The following is a 19178-nucleotide window of genomic DNA, read 5'->3' on the forward strand; positions in this document are numbered from 1 at the left end:
GGAAGGTTCCGCCCGGTGCTGGGGCCGGTGCGAATGCCAGCCCCTACCGTGGCACTTGTCGCCAGGGCTTCATCTGGAGCAACTCTGCTTTAATATGTGCCCCGTCATTGCCTTGCCTTGGAACACGAAAAGACCCGCAAGCAGAGGCTCGTTCGGATGACAGAGCGACGAGCCCACAGCTTTCAGCCTCTCCATTACCAAGAAACACACCGGGCTTGTAGGGTACAGCTCAAAGTACAAGAGTCCTCGCTTCGGGGCAGGCTCGGAGGGAAGCGATCCCAGCAGCCGGTACTGCGGCCTGGAGCACAACCTCTGGGCCCCGGCATGGCTGGGCCTGCGGCAGCCCCCTCATGGGAGCCATCCGTGCTGGCCTGGGGCAGCCCCCTCACGGGAGCCATCCGAGCTGACATGCCGCTGCCTCTATGAGAGGCTGCCGTGTCGCGGTTTGCAGATGAAGTCCAGGCTGTGGCCCAGGAACGAGAAGGGTTTCTGCTTTCCCTGCTCCCTCGCAGGCATTGCTGCCCAGGGCACCGAACTGAGGTGAGTGGCCCTGGCAGTTCAGGGCTGATACACACAAATGGAAAAGAATTAAGCACGTTTTTTAGAAGATTCCTTTTTTGACACTTTTTTGAGCTGCAGGTCCAACAGGAATGCCCAGTGAAAACCAAAGGTACCTGGAAGGCAGGAGTGCAGAGCAAGGCAAAGGTGAGCCGTGAAGGCCGAGCTGGCAGCGCTCCCGTGCCTGCCAGGCAGATGATCCCAGCCGGGTTCCCTGCCTGGCTGTGCAGATGCTGGCATCCACAGGCAGGAGGCACAGCCTGCACAACGCCAAGGGCAGGAGCATCCTCCGGGCTGCAGGAAATTTGGAGTAGTATAACCAGTCCTGGCTTGACTTCCCTCTAGTGCCAGCCTGCTTTATGAACTGACCTTGCTTGGTAATACAACCCTCACTGCTTGAAATCTGCCTGTTTACAGGTCTCCTGTAAATACAGTATAATTCATGTAGTAATTAAAGTCTGGATTATTTTCTTTTTAAAGCTAAATAAAGACTGCTGAAAAGGCTCAAAAAAGCTTGACAGCAATTAAACATATAGCAAACCTGCTTAGTATGTACCTGCCTCACTTCTCTACTCACCTGAGTATCCAACAAAGCTCACAGTGCACTGGAGTTACGAGTCATTAATAACACCTCAGAGCTACTGAAAGACACAGAGCTCCAACAAATCCTTTATGGATAGTCTCCTTAAGAGATAAAACTAAGCCTTCCTTCAAGGCATGCATCCACATATTTTTCAACTTTATTACTTGGCATTCATTTAGCAAAGCAAATGCAAAATCTGAGCAAGAGAGCCAAACCTTATGTTGCCACTGCTTTTATATTTTTGATTTTAGAATTGCTTACAAGCAAGTAAATACATGCACACTGGCCATGTATTCTACTTAACAGGACAAGCTTGTTTGAAACTAGAAGTAGCTATTCCATGAGATAGAGCCTCAAATACAGAACAGAGTTTTTGTTATTGTGCCATATTTCAGAACACATGTAGTTGCTCAATCTTTAAAGTCAGAATATTTACTCTACTACTCTTTTTTGGCCTACCCATGGCCACAGAAAATTCTTGTTCTTCCATGGTGTAGCAGGCTCCTTGGGGCACATACAGACATGGGCTTGGTTGTATTCACCTTCAGAACAATTTGCATGGAAATCATTATTCATTTGATTCCACACCATCCCTCATTTGTTTAAAAAAAGTTTTCAAGGGAAATGCCTCCAAATGCCATGCTGCTGCATGACATTCAAAATCTTATGTATTGCTTTCCTGTAGTGCACTGAAATGTTTTTGCAGCATTCATTTTAAAACAATACATTCCCATTTTTGTATGTATTTGCACATTTTAGGATAACTTCAGATGTATGGAATTAAAAGAGCAGTTGTAATTTTAGCCTTTTCTGGTGAAAGACATTCCTAAGGGGAGTTTCCAAAGCCCAAAGAAGTTTAATGTATGTGATGCTGACAAGAATACCGGCGTGTATGTAATTACTGAGTGATGAGTAAGATTTCTGAAACAGTTAAATACAGAGATCGTATGCTCTTTTTATTGGCATACAGTCACTACCCATAGAAGTGCATTTGTGTCAAAAAAATAATTTTCATATTTACAGGAAGTGACAGAATTCCAGTTGTTGGCAGAGTATATAAAGCTTTTCATACACAATCTTTTTTATTATTAGACAGAGAATATAAAATCTGAACTGAAAATCAAATTCAATGCATCCTGGAAACTGTATTCCTCAACAGCTTTTCTTAAGCTTACTTCTAGTTTCTTTCTGTCTCTCACAAGACATCCTTCTAGGACATCTGAACTGTTATGCTACCTACTTTCCAAAAACTCTCTTACCCAGGGCCAAGAGTGTAGTGAGACTGAATCAATACATCATTATTTATATTCCTACCAATGCAAGTAAAAGTTGTGTGTTGTAAATTATGCCTTATTTTGCCAGTAAATATGACTGCTTACTCTATGTGAAATATATAATTGAGGGGGGTGTTATAATTTATAACTGATTATTTATCTGTAACAGTGTTTTGATAAACATGCATGTATTCACTAGCAATTAGCTTGCTTATTAAACATATAGTTAAAATGCATTTTTTGCCCTGAAGCAGTTCATTTCTGCATCTTATTTATGAAAAAAATTACAGTGGAAAAAAGCTGCATAGCTGAATTTGATTTAGTTAAATGGATTTATCTATTCATGAAGACATGCTTTCCAAGCTGCCTGTACGAGTACCATTTTTTCTTAGACAGAGCCAATCAGAGAGAACTTATTTCAATGTTAAGCCTTTTACCTTTTTCACAACTGGTGTCATGCCAGACCTTTTAGGCACAGATCTCTCCCTGAATTTATGTTCTTCTGTAACAGTCACTGGCCTAGAGTTGGGTATTGTTGGTTTGTTTTAATTTCTATTATTTCACACTCTTGTTTCTAATAGCAATAGTCAATTTCCTTAAACAGGTAATCAGTGACCTCTTTCATTTTATGGTCATATTAAAATCAAAAATTTAGTGGCATTGCTAATACATCAATGTATCAGCTTTACACAAGTCATAATTCTTGTGACACTAAGAACCAGCTTTAATATTCACTACGCATTTAATACATGTGCCAAAATGTAAAGTTAACCTATTGTCAGTTTTCCAATGTGTACTGAGTGATGTTTATAAACATGCTCCATAAAAACATCTGAAATTCTGAGATGTGTGTAATATGCCTGAACATCCAAAGATCTCTCTGAAAACTGGGTGAGGAATATAGTTCCAGAGCTTAACACTGCCACATGAGATCAGTTAATCGCACATATTCCTAATGGGGTTCAGTCTGTTTAAGTATAGTTTGTATTACAGTGACCCATATTTTACACAAACAGCATATCGTACCAGCTAGACCAAAAAAAAAGGGTTATTAAAAAACCTATTACACATATCTAAAGAAAAATAAGATGCCTTTTCTCTGTTCTTCCACACCCCCAATAAAGTAATCTTATAATGTCCATGGATTACAAGTGTTTCACGTTAAATCTTTTTCAAGTACTTTAAAAATCTGTTATACCAAAAAAGCTGCCTTTTTCTTTTTCTTTTTTTTTAAGTACTTTCTACCATTTACCACAAAATTCAGGTGCAAGAATTTTAAACAAAAAAATGAACTAAAGAGCTTTATTGACATCACGGTACATTCAATAGTAATTTTAAGAACATTACAGCTGAAAGAGAATGGCCTGTTTTATAGTCTTAATAAGCACTACCGTTCTTGAAAAAATGTAATACAAAGAAATCCTATTATTCTGAGCAGCATTTGGAAAAAATACACCTATTTACAAATAAAAAAAAGGATTCTGGTTTCACCTACATAGCCACAATGTGCCTCTATAATGAGACAAGCCTTTTATAACTCATGGAATTTTTAAACGTCATAGCACTGGTGCCATAAATTCCTCAGCGTTTACGACGAAGAGGAGTTGTTGATCTGAAAAATAAAGGAAAAGGGGGAAAAAGTTAATTGGAAAAAATAAAAGACCCCCAAACCCACACACACTTTAGGCTTAGTAATTAATAATTTTAAAAGATTTTCCAAAGTTACTTTCGCCTAAGACAAAAAGTTTAATAAATACCATACTTTATTAAAAAGGTTCATATGCCGTACACATGAAGACGAATATAAAAAAACTTTTAAAAAGTCAGACAAAATACTTAAAAAGTATACTACCTTGATCGTGACTTAGACTTGTGTTTGCGGCTTGCCTTCTTACCAGACCTTTGAGATTTCTCCATGGAGCATGACCGAATATGCTTCGATTTCTTAGACTTCTTTTCTTTACTGCTTCCTGGTGATTCAGAACTACTCCTTGCACTAGATTCAGAGCCTGATCGTTTTTTGCTATCTTTGGTAGTAACTTTTTTGCTTTCTTGTCTGGAATCCTGTCTTATTATTTTCACACATATTGAATCACTGCGAGAGAAAGTTCTTTCGCTGTCTCTTTTTCTCTTTAATCTACTGTCATCATGATTGCCAGCCTTACTTTCTTTTTCCTCTTTTTTGGGCTTATCTTTTCTTTTTTCCTGATCTCTCTCCCTTTCTCTGTTCTTTTTTTTGTCTTTATCTACACCTCCACCCTGCTCCTTCTTCCTTTCTTGATCTTTACCCTCACTTTTATGTTTGTGCCTATTTCCAGTAGGGCTTCTAAGCTGCTCTTCGGCTTTACGCCTGTCCCTGCTCCTGCTGCGGCTCGCACGGTTGGCTCGCCGGTCTCTGGAGCGGCTGCCGCTTCTATGTCTATCCCAGCTTCTCTCTCTCGAAGGACTCCGATTTCTCCGCCTCTCCCCCCTTTCAGCACTGTGATTTCTACTAGATCTTCTCCTTTCCCTTATTTTCTCCCTGCTCCTACTCCTCTCTCTCCTGTTTCTGTGGGAGTAACTCCTGCTCCTACTGCGCCTAACTTTATGTGACGGCGTCCTACTGCGACTGTGTCTCTTCTTCCTCTTGGGAGAGGAAGAACGTGAAGTGCTGCGGCTGCTACCTGAGCTAGTGCTATACGAAGAACTGGATACTGTGCTGCTACTGCTGCTGCTCCTGCTATTGCTGCTGCTGCTACCACTGCTAGAGCTTCTTGACCCACTCCTTCCTGTCCTCTCTTTACCCTCTTTCTTGAGTTCTACATCAGGAGCGACTGCATTTGGAGATCTCTTCTTTTCATGAACCATATCTGCTTCAATTTCTTTTGCCTCCTGTGATGCTAAGTTACTATTCTGTTCTTTGTTGATAAATTCATTCATCTCTTTTGAAACTTTTTCATTTTGTAGCTTTTCTTCTGAAAAAAGTACACAGAAAACAAAATGCAATTAATTTTGAGCAGTATGTCGGTAATTTCCACACAATTACATTGACAAAACCAAAGTTTCCAAGCACCTCTCATAATACTTATAATTAAAACACTGCCACTATACCAACTACTTAACAAACCACTCTCTTTTCTTATAATTCTAGAAAAGTTGTCTTCTTGGTTTAGAAGAAGTAGAGCCGAGTCATTTTAGAAGTATTGATGTTATTCCATGTTTTAATGGTTTAAGATGAAGTTCTCAAATAAATATACTGGAACACCAGAATTCCCGAAATGATCTACACAAAAGACTTTTTCCTTTTGCAACCTTTCTGCATATCTGATTCTCCCTTTCTGCTTCCTACAAGACTCCTCATCAATACAGCAGGAAGTACTGGTGCTTCCTGCCTTTCTTAGAGCCCCATTCATCTGGGTTCGAGGATTATTGTCTGGTCTGAAGAAGCTGGATTTCTCACATAGTGAGACCCTCAGAGCATTTCTCAGAGGTTTCCAAAATGAAAATTATTTTTATTCAATCTAGGATTCTTTGCATCACTGCCAACTTTATCTCCCCATTTTAAATTGAATCCAGAAAAAATAACTGACATACATTTTTTGCCTAAAAACGGGCTTTTGATGTGGGCCATCATTTCCTGAATTAATTTAGGGAATAAAACTGCATCCAGAAACCCAGAGTAATCCAAATGGCAGCTAATGGTCAAATTTAACCCAGAAAACAATTCCAGCTGGTCCCCAAGTTATTAGGCAATACAGGCTGAAGCCAGTGTATATTAGATAATGCTGTATTGTCCATTAGAAATCTTCTACCTTTCCAAAACACTGCTACAAATGAGACTCTGCACTAGCACTCTTCAGTATTATGGATATACAGAATCAGCTGCTTTACACCCTAGTTTTGTATTTCTGCAAATAGTCCCATGGAGATGTCTCCACATTGACATCTGGCTTCCTGCACTAGGAAGACAGAGGTCATAGGCCATCACTCAGACACTCTCCATATGGCTATGCTTTTATGCATACATCTTCCAACACTCAAAGAGAGACAGGACTATTAAGAAAACCAAAAGTTTAGCTAGTCCAGCCTTTCATTAAAGGCTCCATATGTCTTATTTTCAGGCTTTTAAATAAAAAGTTAAAGGAAGAAACCATCAATTTGAAGTTCTACCATAACAGCACTTTCTCCTCCAGTCTGTGAACTTGGTCATGACTTCTTAACACTGCATCCATCTTTAGACAGCTCTTCAGCACTGGGATCAAATGTGCTACCATTTTGGCCTACATTACTTGTACAAAAGGACAAACTTTACCTTGTACGGAGAAACAGAAGTAAATCACAGGGTTTTGGCTTTTTTAAATTTGAATTTTAAAAACATTATTTATAAATTCAGTTTCATATTTTTTTTGCTTAAAACATGTTTCTTTGCCGTCAATTTACATACACTAAGTAGTAAACTCCATATACAGTGGCACAGTAAGAAGACATCATATGGTTTACCTTCTAGCTGTTTTTCTAGTAGTAGTTGCTGTTCTCTCTCTTTTCTCCAAAACGCTTCCTGTTTTTGCCTTATTCTGTGTCGTAATTCCTCATCATCAGTATCAGATGATTCAGAGCCTCTGTCACTCCTCTCATCTTCACTGTCTCCTGATCCATAACCACCCAGTCCACCTGCGTGCATAAAGTCCAGTCTATCACGAGGAAAGATTAAGCTTTGCTCTTAATACTTCTGTGAGGCAAAGAGGAGAGTAACACTGCCCTTCCTTCACTTCCTCGTCTCTGAAGAAGTCACTTTATTCTGGTAAGTGCCAGTGCTGTTTGCCAGTGTGTTCAAAGCCCCCGTATCTGCATTGATGGTCACTGTCTGCTTCTACTCCTTCTGGAACAGCTTGTTTATTTTCAGCAAGCAACCACTGTGACCATGGTACTTTTTTTCCATTGTATGGAAAGGCAAAGCTCCCTGTGGAGACTGTAACAGTGCCTGCCTCCGTATCAGCAACGGGACAGAAAATGCCTGGGATCTTTCCCAGAAGACATCTCAGCTGCCTCCATAGTCCAAGGCTACAGAAATTCTGAATGCCATATCAATTTTTTCCATATGATTTAGAAAACACTGCACTTTGACAGGTATGGAGATGGAATAGAAACAGACTTTCTTCTCCCCCAGAGATATTTAACTACTGGACTGATAAGGATAAAGTCAGTTTAAACATGACATGGATTTCTTTCAGTCTGAGGTCCTTAGCATCATTACTGAGTTAGTTTCAAAACATGAATACTTGTGATGATAACATTTAATCTAATTCATCAATGTTCCATGTAATGAACACATAACTGATCACTGACACTGCTGTAGTACATTTTAGATGATAAAAGTCATGTTGGAAGAAATCTCTTGCAGTTGTGTCTCAAGCTGGAATTTCAATCTCTCTTTCCTGTGTTGTTTCTGGCAGTATATGATATGGGAGCCTTTGTGTTTATGTAGCTTCTCAATAAAATAATAATTACAAAGATTATCATATTTTTATTTATGGACTTTCACATTACTCTTCTATCAACTTTCCCCTCTGGTTCATATGGATCAAAACAGAAGAAAAGTATGAAATAGTATTCCTTTCTTTGAAGGCTGCAGTGTGCTTCTGAAACTATCATATTTTGACAAGTAAATTTATCTGAAATTTTTACGTATTTTCAAAATTAGGGCAAGATTCTCATACACTAAATCACACTGCCTAGTCCTTTACTCCAGCAACTATCCCACTTATATATCAGTAGGACCACCTGTGGAACAAACAAAGGTGCTGATAATGATAAAGTTATCAGAAAGTGACCCATACTCCCAGGCAATTAAAATCTAGTTTCAAAATGCAATTTCTAGAAATGCAAGGCAAAAGTGAAACTCCCCCTTTAAGCCCTCTCAAAAATAAGGAACATACTTACCGAGTCCAGTGAGGGAAGCCAGTGCACTGGACTGTGCCAGCTGCTTTGCAGGAGCTTTGTATCACATCAACAACAGGAACAACATGTTAACACAAATAGCCACGATTTCATAGTCATGAGTCTATGGTATTGTTAAATCTACTACTATTGCTGTTCTTTGGAGGGAGAGAAGAAACATTAAAAACGCATCATCCATTTAAAACCACTTCTAGATTTTCTGACCATGAAGATTTAGAATTTAACTGCAAATTAACAGCGAACCGAAAAAACCCAAATATAAACTCATAAATCACTTTCCAAGTTACAGCATCTGCACATAATTTTCAACTTCAGTAGTTAGATACTTAGATTAACTCTGTTATGTTAAAATAATCTGTTCTGTAAGTACAATACATGTTAATAGTGAAAGCAAATTAATTACTAATTGAGGACTCAAAGTTCATCTCTTTTCACTTCTGAACAGCTTTGAGATAAAGATGATAGTAGTAAGGAACAGCTACAACTCAAGAGCCATTGACACACAGGTACCATTTTAACTGAAATGAATTGTATGAAAAAAATGGAATAACTCAAGTAACTCACAATACACTGCACAGGACAACAGTACATGATTACTGGATTTGAACTCTACCAAGTTGGATGCATTATACTGGAATTGTTCTTGAGGGAGAACTATGGAGGTTAAATGTTCTAAAGACATGCAAATACAGAATTTTTGCAGAAGAAACTAAAAAGAAAAAACCTCCCAAACCCGGCATACCTTTAGTTGCTTTACGGTGAACATCTTTGGCCACATAATAGATTTCTTCATTTGTGACATCCAAGAGAATCTCTGTCAGCAGCATTTTTGTCAGCATCATCTGAAGAAAATTGCACATAGAATTAAAGGCCAAAACATCTTGAATAAATTCTGCATTCAAATTATATCCATACAGCTTCACTTCTTTTGATGACTATGAAAGTCATCTCCTGCATATTTTATTTAATAACTTCTTTCAAAAGACATGACTAAAAAACAAAACAAAAAAAAGATTGAAGCTGTTTAAATTGACCTGATTTCACAGCTCTAAAGTTTCTATTTTGACTGTGAACTGTATCTGCATGTGTTGCACACAGCTATCCAGGCACTGATCTTAATGTTTAAAATGATTATAACAATGAATATGTAAATCAGAAATGTACTTAGACTGATTCCAATTATTCTTTCAAAAACTAAAGAGCACTTTTCTGACTGGTATGCTGCCTGTAAAGATCATCAGAGGTTACTTATGCAGCATTTTATTATTACATGTTTTCTACAAAAATTGAAAAAAAAATTGAGGTGGTAGCTAGTTCCCCATGTCGTTTATGTCTGGCCACATGCTCTACAAAATATATTAATCAAACTAAGTAGAATTCAGGGCCTTAATTAACAAGAATTCACAAGTATGAAGGTTGTGCAGACACAGTAAAACTGTTGGTGATCTTGGATTTAGGGCTGCAGCACTTCCTTGCAAGAATACATTTCTTAAATTCCCTTTCACAGGAACTGAGGCTGAAGCACAGATTTGAAATGGGTACACTTAATCACTAAAACGTTTCAGAAATTTGGTAAGTGAAACAAAACCATAGAATTAGTAAAGATTAATGCAAAGATTATACTCACTACATTCTTGCACTATTGTGCTAAATATGAGTTACATAACTGATATCCTTGTTTCTGTGAGAAAGACAGCATTATGAACAGATGCAAATATAACGCTGCTTTACTGTACAATGCATACTGCACCTCTGTTGGCAGCATCGGGCATAGAAAAAGTCATTTACTTTGATATGCCTGAAAAGCATGAGCAATTAAACAGAAATACTTAGTGAGAACTACATTATTAATACCATTTGATATTCCTTTTCTTCTTCTGTCATTTCTGGTTCACTTTGCTCCTCTTGAGGAGCTGGGGATGGACTCCTGCTGATTTTCCCAACACTAACAGCTTCTGTGTTTTCAGCATCTTCATCTTCCTCATCACTGTCCTACAAGTACAGCATCATACACTTCAGGAAAAACTTAAATATCAAGCTCCTTAGTTTCTATTCTTAATAGTCAGTTTCATTTACTTTGTACTGAAATCTGTATTACAAGTTATCATAAAACCATTTGTTTTCTCCCTTCCTAAAAAATATGCAGGTACATGTACCCACACAAGCTAAGAAAATACTTAGTTGTCAGTTCCCTGCCAGACTACTTTGGACTACAAAAAAGATAAAATGAAGGCAATGCAAGGTTTCCTAAATTGGCTCAGTTTAGCAAATACAGGTATCTGAATATTCTCAGCTGCTGATTTGGAATTCTGACTTTCAAAGGCTCTGTACATTCCAAAAGGGAAAAAAAAGTCCAATTTCATCCTTGTTTCTTTGCTATTACAGATCAAATTATATACTTCTACCTCTTAGCCATTAAAAACTTCAAAATATCAAGTAATTAATCAACAGAGGAGCAGCGTAACCTTACTTTAAAAAACAAAACCAATGAAGTAACCAGGAACACAGAGTCTCTCCTTCTAAGAGACTAAAAAGTTGATACCTTTCAGGAAATACAAACCTGAGCAAAAAACAAGCCCTTATACTTACAAATTTACTTCTCTGAGGTAACCGTGGGCCATCCCCTTCTTCAACCTCCTCACTTTCCTTTTTCTCTTTTTTAGACATCTGTGAACGTTGCTGCTCCATTCTCTCTTTTTCCAATTTTTTCTGTTTTTCTCTTTCCATCTTTTCCAGGCCCTCACGAATCCAGGCAGGCAGAGTTCTACGCTTCACAGCATCTACATAAGCAAGGTTTACAGTTTTGCAAGATGAAAAAACCTTCCCCCCACAAAAAGGAATTAAAATATCCCCCTAAACAAAGAAGTAAACCCCCTATCCCCATCAAAACAAGTCCCACATCTGATTGTGGGGAAAAACCATTTAAAATTGCTTTTTCTTTCCCTGCTCTTTTACTTGCTATTTAAAAGAAAAAAGTCTTCAAATTTTGCAATTCTTTATAAAATACAGCTTTTAGATTTTTTCATAAGGAGTGGTTAACATGTACCAATCTGCGGAGGCTCCTGCTTCACAGGCATCGCAATAGGTGACCGCTGTCGATCTCTGAATGAGGGTCTTTCCCTTCGATTCTGAGTAGGTGCAGGAGGTGCTGGAGGACCTGGTGGCCCTGGTGGTCCTGGCTGCCAGTAAGGTGGGTGAAATCCACTTTGAGGTGGACCAAAAGCAGCCCCATGCTGAAAGAGTAATGCAGTTTATTTTTCTTCACACGGTAACACTAAATGCAGCATGTGAGCAAGTCAGTCTACAAAAATCCATGCAAGTAGGAATCCATGATTTCTATGCTACTGAGATCTCTCAATCTGTTTTACTGTGGTCCCCAAGAAACAAGTGTTTTTTTAAATATTTAATGACTAAACTTAGACTTAAGCAAGGATACTTATAAAAGCTGAAAGGGCTTCAACCAATCTCCTTTCATGTTGTGCTAAACATTAAGCTCTATAATCACCATCTATCTCCATCAGTTCCATGCCAGCTTAGCATCAGAGCATGCAGTTAAATAAAGAGTGTACAAAACTAAGATTTAAAAGTCTAGCTATGTTAGCAGTCTTTTAACTACAGCATGAGAACAAAAATTTAAAGACCAGCCTTTTATTGCATAAGAATTTTGCACTGTGCACTTTCCAGTAATCCTTCACAGGTCTTATTAATATGGCTGATTAAAATATTAAATGCATAATATGCAATTTTAGTACAGATCCTGTGTTCTGGGCAATCTCTATACAACCCAAAAATCACAAGTCTTGAGGCATATATGAGGAGTTTTTTATTTTAATATTTACTGCCCAGAAATGTCAAATGAAACTATTCAAGAAGAGTGTTCAGGAAAAAGGGTACAGTATCAAATATTCCGCTGACTATTTAAGTGACTAGCACTAAGTCACTCTCCACTACAATTTCAGGTTAAGCATCTCTCTTTTATTCAATGCAAAACAAGTTTTCTGTAGTATTTAGAGAAGCTAATTTTAAGAGTTTGTCCCATGACAATAAACAAAAATTATAATAAACTCACGTATTGGAAAATTATTAGTTCCCTATTTAACAATACTGTTGAACAAGAGAATTGTAAGAGAAAAATAATCTAGAAGATAAAAAAATAGCCTAGAAAATAACAAAAAAAAATTTCTGCACATCTTCCCGTGTATTTGTTTATGAACAGGAGGTAGGTTTTTAGACAGCTAGTTTGTCATTTTCATCAGGAGATCTGAAGAAAAATACTGAAAATAGAGGGAAGATAATAAACTTCTTTGTGTTTAAAGGTCTGTCCAATGCACCCTGCTATTATTAGCAACAAAACCACCTACATGTTTATACTATACAACTTATATGCCAGAATGAAGAAAAAAGTGGATATGGATTTTTTTTTTTTTTAGAAATACTATTGTTTATTCAAAGAATCACAGTAGATAGATATGGAAAAGATCAATGGATCATCCAGTCTATCTCCCTGCAAATACAGGACTCTTTCCCGTGGTACATTATCTAGCATATCTAAGCAAACCTTTCTGAATTTTTTTTTTCCTTCTCCTCTTTTTTGTTTTTTTTAAACACAAAACTACATAATGTTAATTTATATGCTGGAACACAGTGATTCATTTTAATACTGCAGACAACAGCCATTTCTCATTAATACTGTAGAAAAATAAAACCCTTTGGCCTCTGAACAGAACTGAGAACTTTAAAGTATCTTCTGTCAAGTGTTTGGTTAAAATGTATCTTAGCAGATAACAGATTCTGTAGATGTTGGTAGAACTGAAGAATGAAAGTCGCCGCTAGATGATATTAGAGGAACACGTCCATGGAAGGGACTCTGCGTGCCTACAGTATTAAAGCAACAAATATGTTTCACCTGATAGTCAAACTGGTTCACTGGCCCCATTGCAAAGTTATCGGGAGGTCCCCCAAAGTTGTGATTGTTCTGGTTAAACATATGCCTGTTGTCAGGAGTAAATTCCCCACTGTCCTGACTGTTGCTGTCTTCTGACGGAGGAACAATTTCCATTTGACCTGGGGGGGTTGGAGTCATCCACTGCTGATCTGGAGGTGGGTGAGGGGGCTGGTGAGGCATTCCCCATTCTGTTCAGGATTTAAAATACAATTCGATACCAAGTTAGTATAATTTATATGAGTCACCAATCACTCAGTGTTCTTGCATTTATCACAAGGTTCCTCAAAGCATCACAGATGATAAAGCAAGGAGACTCATCAATCTGCAGCCTGTATTATACTGTCTCAATAATTTCTTCAACTAAACGAAGGAAATACAAATAGCTATAGCTGAACTGAAACATGCAGTAGGGGGACAGAATAGGACAGGCACAGACATCCTGTAAATTTGTTTTTATAAATTTCTAGTAATAGTGAACTCACCACAAGACTTACAAATTGCTTAATCTGTTAAAAAACTGCTCCTACTTCTCTACATCAATTTTGAAAGCAAGGAGCTATTTTACTATTTTGCATAATAGACTTGAAATACCTACTTTGGAAGGAAAACGGTGCTGTAAGCAGCACAGCCACTGAAACCTGTGCTCCAAAGTCTTGAGTCCTGATAATGGATGATTTCTTGGATTGCTCAATATCTAGCACAGGTCCCAGAATAAGCTATAGTCATAAGCCCTCAAACATACATTACAATTGGCTAACAGAGTGAAAAGGGTCTAAGGAATGAATTAATAGCTCATGTGGCCATAATTTTTGACTGACTCCTTAAAAAGACAAAAATTATGTGCACTATACAGATACTTATAGACCATGACAGAGATGCCTTATAACTCTCCCCAGTAACAGTATTAGGATCTAGCCTCTCAGGTTAATTCCTACCTTCCATCCAGTCCTTTAGCACATTTTTCTAATTTTTACTGTCCTTCCCATCTGCATCATAACTGCATCTATTACTGTAGCAACTAAAAAGTGCTACTATAGCTTTTCTATTTCTGTGAAAATTTCTACTTACTGTACAGAAATACAGCTAGAATACACTCTACCACATAGAAAAGTTAAAAATTCTCACATTTGCCTACAATAACTTGTAGCCTAGTGCAGGTAGGTGAAACTTGATGGCTACCTCCCTTTTATTATGCACATATAAAAGCTACCAATAACATATTAAGCCTACTTATATTAAATGTTGCATTTCAATAAATTTGGGTAGTGACAGTGAAAACTGGGAGTGTTATTCTTTCAACCATTACCAGAATCAAGTATGAAGTGCAGTTTTCCCCAGAACAACTTAGGACATGCACATAGGCTTACTATGTTGCTCATACACTTCAAATTGCATTACAGTATAGTGTCATAACCCAGCTTTCAGAAAACAATTTCAGAAAAAATTCTTAGCAGAAAATAACCCATTTCTATCCCATTCTTATTACCAGTGGCATCTTGTGAAGTTTTAAAAAGAAAATTAATTTTTGGGAAAAAATAAAGTATGGAGGAAGTAAACAATACAGAAAATAATCAATACTAACAGAAGAGTACAATCAACTTTAACTTACAACGACTGAAAAATGCTGACAATCAGATACCCAAGTTAAAAAGGGTAAATCCTAAGTATATGAAACACAATAAAACCATATTTTTCACAAGGACTTTTGCTGATCTTCCTTTTTAAAGATTTTATGACATCTAAAGCCAGCATCAGTTATACTGTGAACTCATTGTACACTTCAAGATCATGCCAGAAGCAGGTATTACACTACAGGAGAGGCAACAGTAGCTCTCTAAGTAGGAGCTGTGATTAACAAATCAACTGGTAGTTTTGCATTTTGAAGCCTGAGGGACAAGGCATGTTTGCACCAAAAAAATCTGACAAGAATAAAATGAAAAAACATGAAAAAAAGGAATGAACAGGAAGGGAAACAAACCTGGCTGCCACATTCTGTTGAAATTGGGATCCCCCTGAAAATTATTATGGTTGTTTGGACCAGACTCTATTCCTGAAATATCCTGTCCGTTTGGCATCATTCCTTGTTGTTCCACCACATTCTGTTGCCCTGAGGCTTCTCGCTGAGCAATCCATGCTTGAGCTAATGCAGCCCAGTCAATCTGGCCTAAAATAAACAGAGGAAGTTAAAAAGGTTAGAACTCACACATCTGAAGTTTAACACTGTTTCTCAATTACATGTCTTATTGCTCAAGATAAATGGGCAATATTTACCTTCAGCAAGCACTGTGAGTACCATTTAAACTTATTCACAGTGTACAGTAAAAGAAACAAAGCAAATGTCAGTGTACACACTTGCTGAAGTACAGTTGCTCTGCATATGTTCAAAATGTCACAAGGCAGATTATTTTACATTCACATTAGCATTGAATGGGTGGTAGTAATGCACTTTTTTATATGTGAGCTAATTCTGACATCAGAAATTAATATACATATCCCTATATTATAAATTCATGAAGATTTGAGAGTAAAAAAGATACATAGTTGGAAAATTATTCTTCAATGTACCCTCTTCATATAACACTTGCCAGATATTATGTTACAGTTCTCTCTCCCATTCTTTTTCTTTACTGTCATTCCTATCAGTAAACAAATAAATTGCACTCTCAGATAACAACACTAGTATGTCTTCTGCTTATTATCAAATTAGGAAAACCTTCCAATTAATTTAACAGAGATTAAAGTGACAGTAAAACCTGTGTGCCTGATCACTTTGCCTTAGTATTAAACATGCATCTTCACTTTCATCCATTTCTCTATTTCTCTTGATATTTTGAATTGTTGCACGTCATTCTCAATTTAAGGTATATTATGTTCTACTCTTTAAAGCACTTGGTGGTTTTGGTGGGGGAAAAAATGCAAACAAGAGATCATGATTATCACTGCTGTAACCAAAATCAAGAACTGCATTGGTCTTCCAGTGAGTTTTTTTTCTGTATATATAATCTGCATTAATCCTTCTGCCACACAGGTACTGAATAAAAAAGCATATTCTCTCAAACAAAGGATTTGGCTTGGCTAAAGAACTGACAGGGATACATATCTAGTAACAGAGGTCTAAATGTTGATCTGTATGACTGGTAAAATGGTGGTAAATTGTGTAGGATAAGTCAGGTTTCTTGCTTGTATTTGCATATTATATATTAACCTTGTGAAAACATTTGGAACCTTTGTATGTTTTCTAGTTCAGAAAAGCATCATGAATGTATTATCTTGAGAGCAGCTACAAAGGCAACTATGAGTCATACTCTGTTACGAAGATTCAAAAATTTAAATGACAACACATTAAAAGAATGAATCCACAAAGCCTTCTATATACTTACTTGGATCTTGCTGGTGCTGAAATGACTGCATCCACTGCTGTTGGTTCAAAGGCCATTGCTGCCAAGGTTGTCCACCTTGATCCCACATCTTTTAAGTCTTTATATAGTCTATATTTCAACTAAAAATAATAGTTGTATGTTTAAATAGATGCCCATGAAATATCACATAACTGAAACTTACATAACTGCAGATATAGTTAAGCCTTGCAAAGCAAGCTGAAGCAATGCTGGCTTAATATTTTAAGCTGGAGGAAATGGTTCATCCTTTTGGAGTAATATCTGAAATATTACTGTAAGATTTCAGGAGTCTAGTATGATTTCTCTGTATTTTCACAAAGAAATTAACTACTAAATGATGTTCAAGGAGAGATATGGCAAGTTTGTACGACAAGATCTCAACCGGCATTAAATGCAATTTAAAGCAAGTCAAAATATAAAAGGCATGATTGGTATCTTTGCCTACTTCTTAGGGAAAAGATGTGTATTTCTTCAAACAAGTGTCATGCAAGGCTGTTAAGCAAGACAAAAGTCACCAAATGGTAAAACACATTGTTAATGATTGCACAGGAGAACTGCACAGGTACAAGACAGTGCCCGCATGCATGTTATGCATTGTACAGACTCTTAACTTCTAAATATGACCTTAAAATCCGAGAAAGAAAAGTAAATAGGACCACACAATTACCACACCGCCCCTTAAAATCATGAGAAACAATTTTTGGTGTGCTGTATATATCCTCACTGAGCAGGCAGCAGCAGCCCTGGCTCCAGATGGCAGCAGCAGAGCTCCACAGCCTGCTTGCAGGGAAGCTCCAAGGCCAGCTCTGTGTCAATGTGCTGAGGCACAGCAGTCCAGGCAGGCGTGCCCACAATGGCACACCAGCTCCTCCCAGTCATTTGTACCTCCAGCACACGCCTAACCTGCTACACACGGAAGACCTGAGAGCAGCCACCTGCACTGCTCCAAACAGCTTCTCCAAAGACAAAGACTAGGAACAGTTCTGGGAACACTTCACTCCAGAAGCTGTTCCCAAAAACCAGTATGGTAGGAATGCACTGAGTGTGACCCTCTCTGCCCTACACAATCTGCTAAGAACTTCTCAACAGGCTTTCCATTCAATGGAATATATCCTCATGGAATTTAACATACAATCCCTGAGTTCACACTGTTAAAACATCAAGCATGTAGGTAGTTTCAAACACTCCAAACGTAAAAGAAAGAGAAAAATTCATTCCCTGAGGTCACAGGCGCAGCATACAGGACCCAGTCGTGGCTCACAGCCAAGTGCAATACAGAATAGATGAACAGAGCCTCTCTGCTTCAGAGCAAACCAGTTCAAAGCAGCCAGTGCCACTTGGGTGGCCAGCCAGGAGCTGCCCCAGTGGCTCTGAGGGAGCGGGACACACACACCCCGCAGACAGAGCCTGCTCTCGGCACAGGGACAAAGCTGCTGGAGTGGAACCTGCTCACAAAGGCATCCTGTGCTCACCAGCTCACCCAAGGGACTGCATGACTGCATAGGCAGGGAGCATCACTCCACAAAAGTGCACCACACAAAGAGCTGCACTCAACATCAGGGGCACTGGGCCATGCAGAGATGAACACAAACTTGTATTTTGCATACTTCTGTCAAATGAAATCCTTTATCTGAAAAACTGTAGATCACTTACTGTAAACACTATACAAAAATTACACCTGTGGCTCTGAAACCTTCAGCTGCATTTTGGGAAGGGGGGGTTCAAACAAGACCATATCAACTTTGGCAACAGGGAGAGTATTGGGCAAATTATCTAATACTTCATTATTTTCACTATCCTCTCTCGCCAAACTAAGTATGGAGGCTTTTTCCCGTTTCATGAATACTTTTATGCTATCCAAACCTTTAATAAGTGAAGACAGCACCCTTTCTCTTGTCTCTTTCTATTCACATTTTTATCTGTACCTAGGAAATTAACTTTTTTATACCAGCTGAGTGTATGGGTGGCTACTAGTGCACTTAATGCAACATTTTAGCTGATCCCTTAAACTAGCTCTCCAGGTATTCCTAGACACATATATCATACACTAGATATGAGGAAGTAACTGCAAATACTATTTTCACCCTAAATAAAAAGGTAAGTAAATGTTTCTTCCTTCCCCCAGTTCATCTTTCCATCCGGAATAAAGATTCTTTCAAATGTCAAAATAAATTTATTTACATATTAGAAGTTCTAAGAATTGGAGTTTCAGACCACCACTGCAGTACACAGCCTCATGGTACCACTCCCGTTGTTTCCAACTATTAAATCCCACTAGCAATAATCAACATGGATTTCACTAATTCTGGTGGCATTTTTTTTACCTCAACATATAGTATGTTGCAACAAATTTGTAGAATTACACTAAAACTCAGCAAAAGGTTGGTTTTTTCACTAATAAGACTGCTTTGCATATAACTGAATGCAAATTACACAGTTAAATACCAATTTCTCTTATCAAAGTGTAACAATATTAAGACCAC

At 37.9% G+C, this 19178-nt stretch overlaps 2 protein-coding genes across 2 annotated transcripts in view; both read right to left on the minus strand.

Annotated features, from left to right (window-relative positions):
* COQ3 (coenzyme Q3, methyltransferase) overlaps nucleotides 1-73 on the minus strand; it is a 7912-nt gene extending 7839 nt beyond the window's left edge. Inside the window, exon 1 of the mRNA XM_031066594.1 lies at nucleotides 48-73. The gene's annotated coding sequence lies outside the window, so the exon portion shown is untranslated. The remainder of the gene's footprint in view (nucleotides 1-47) is intronic.
* A 2003-nt stretch (nucleotides 74-2076) lies between these two features.
* On the minus strand, nucleotides 2077-18757 carry PNISR (PNN interacting serine and arginine rich protein). Its single transcript, XM_005418339.2, has 11 exons — nucleotides 16678-18757; nucleotides 15276-15461; nucleotides 13259-13485; nucleotides 11399-11585; nucleotides 10942-11132; nucleotides 10207-10344; nucleotides 9095-9194; nucleotides 8335-8388; nucleotides 6895-7065; nucleotides 4268-5369; nucleotides 2077-4027 (listed from the first exon to the last, which is right to left on the minus strand). Exons 1-11 carry the CDS (start codon nucleotides 16763-16765, stop codon nucleotides 3997-3999), a joined length of 2475 nt encoding a protein of 824 aa, XP_005418396.1. The 5' UTR covers nucleotides 16766-18757; the 3' UTR covers nucleotides 2077-3996.
* Between the last annotated feature and the right edge of the window lie 421 nt (nucleotides 18758-19178).

This window comes from Geospiza fortis, unplaced genomic scaffold (assembly GCF_000277835.1).
Source record: "Geospiza fortis unplaced genomic scaffold, GeoFor_1.0 scaffold53, whole genome shotgun sequence".
NCBI lineage: Eukaryota > Metazoa > Chordata > Aves > Passeriformes > Thraupidae > Geospiza > Geospiza fortis.